At 72.2% G+C, this 299-nt stretch overlaps 2 protein-coding genes across 3 annotated transcripts in view; one reads left to right on the top strand and one right to left on the bottom strand.

Moving 5' to 3' along the window:
* LOC102368508 (neuron-specific calcium-binding protein hippocalcin) overlaps positions 1-299 on the top strand; it is a 91,423-nt gene that overhangs the window by 48,163 nt on the left and 42,961 nt on the right. The gene's annotated exons all lie outside the window — the stretch shown is intronic.
* FNDC5 (fibronectin type III domain containing 5) overlaps positions 1-299 on the bottom strand; it is a 33,336-nt gene that overhangs the window by 24,800 nt on the left and 8,237 nt on the right. The window contains exon 2 of the mRNA XM_025198694.1: positions 82-179. Within this exon, the coding sequence (XP_025054479.1) occupies positions 82-178 (97 nt within the window). The 5' untranslated portion in view covers position 179. The remainder of the gene's footprint in view (positions 1-81; positions 180-299) is intronic.

Below are 299 nucleotides of genomic sequence, written 5' to 3'. Positions count from 1 at the left end.
GGGGTGGAGGGGGCGGCAGCCCCGCCGGGCTCTGCCGCGGGGTGAGGGGTGGGGGGGGTCCATGCAAGGGTCCCCGCTTACCTGCTTCCACCAGGAAGAGGCTGGCGTAGCTGAAGCAGAAGAGCAGCGAGGCGTTGATGTAGATGAGGCAGTGATCCATCCTCCAGGGCAGGCGCATACTGCATGCACATGGGAAGCGCTGTGTCGGCGGCGGCCCCTGCGGCACCCCCGGCTCAGCACCGCGGACAGCTCCCGAGCGCTGCGGCGGCGGCGGCGGCTCGCGCTCCGGCTCGGGCTCG

The sequence above is a fragment of the Alligator sinensis genome, unplaced genomic scaffold (assembly GCF_000455745.1).
Source record: "Alligator sinensis unplaced genomic scaffold, ASM45574v1 scaffold337_1, whole genome shotgun sequence".
In the NCBI taxonomy this organism is placed as follows: domain Eukaryota; kingdom Metazoa; phylum Chordata; order Crocodylia; family Alligatoridae; genus Alligator; species Alligator sinensis.
The sequence above is the reverse complement of the archived record's forward strand: the minus strand, read 5'-3'. Positions and strand labels throughout refer to the sequence as shown.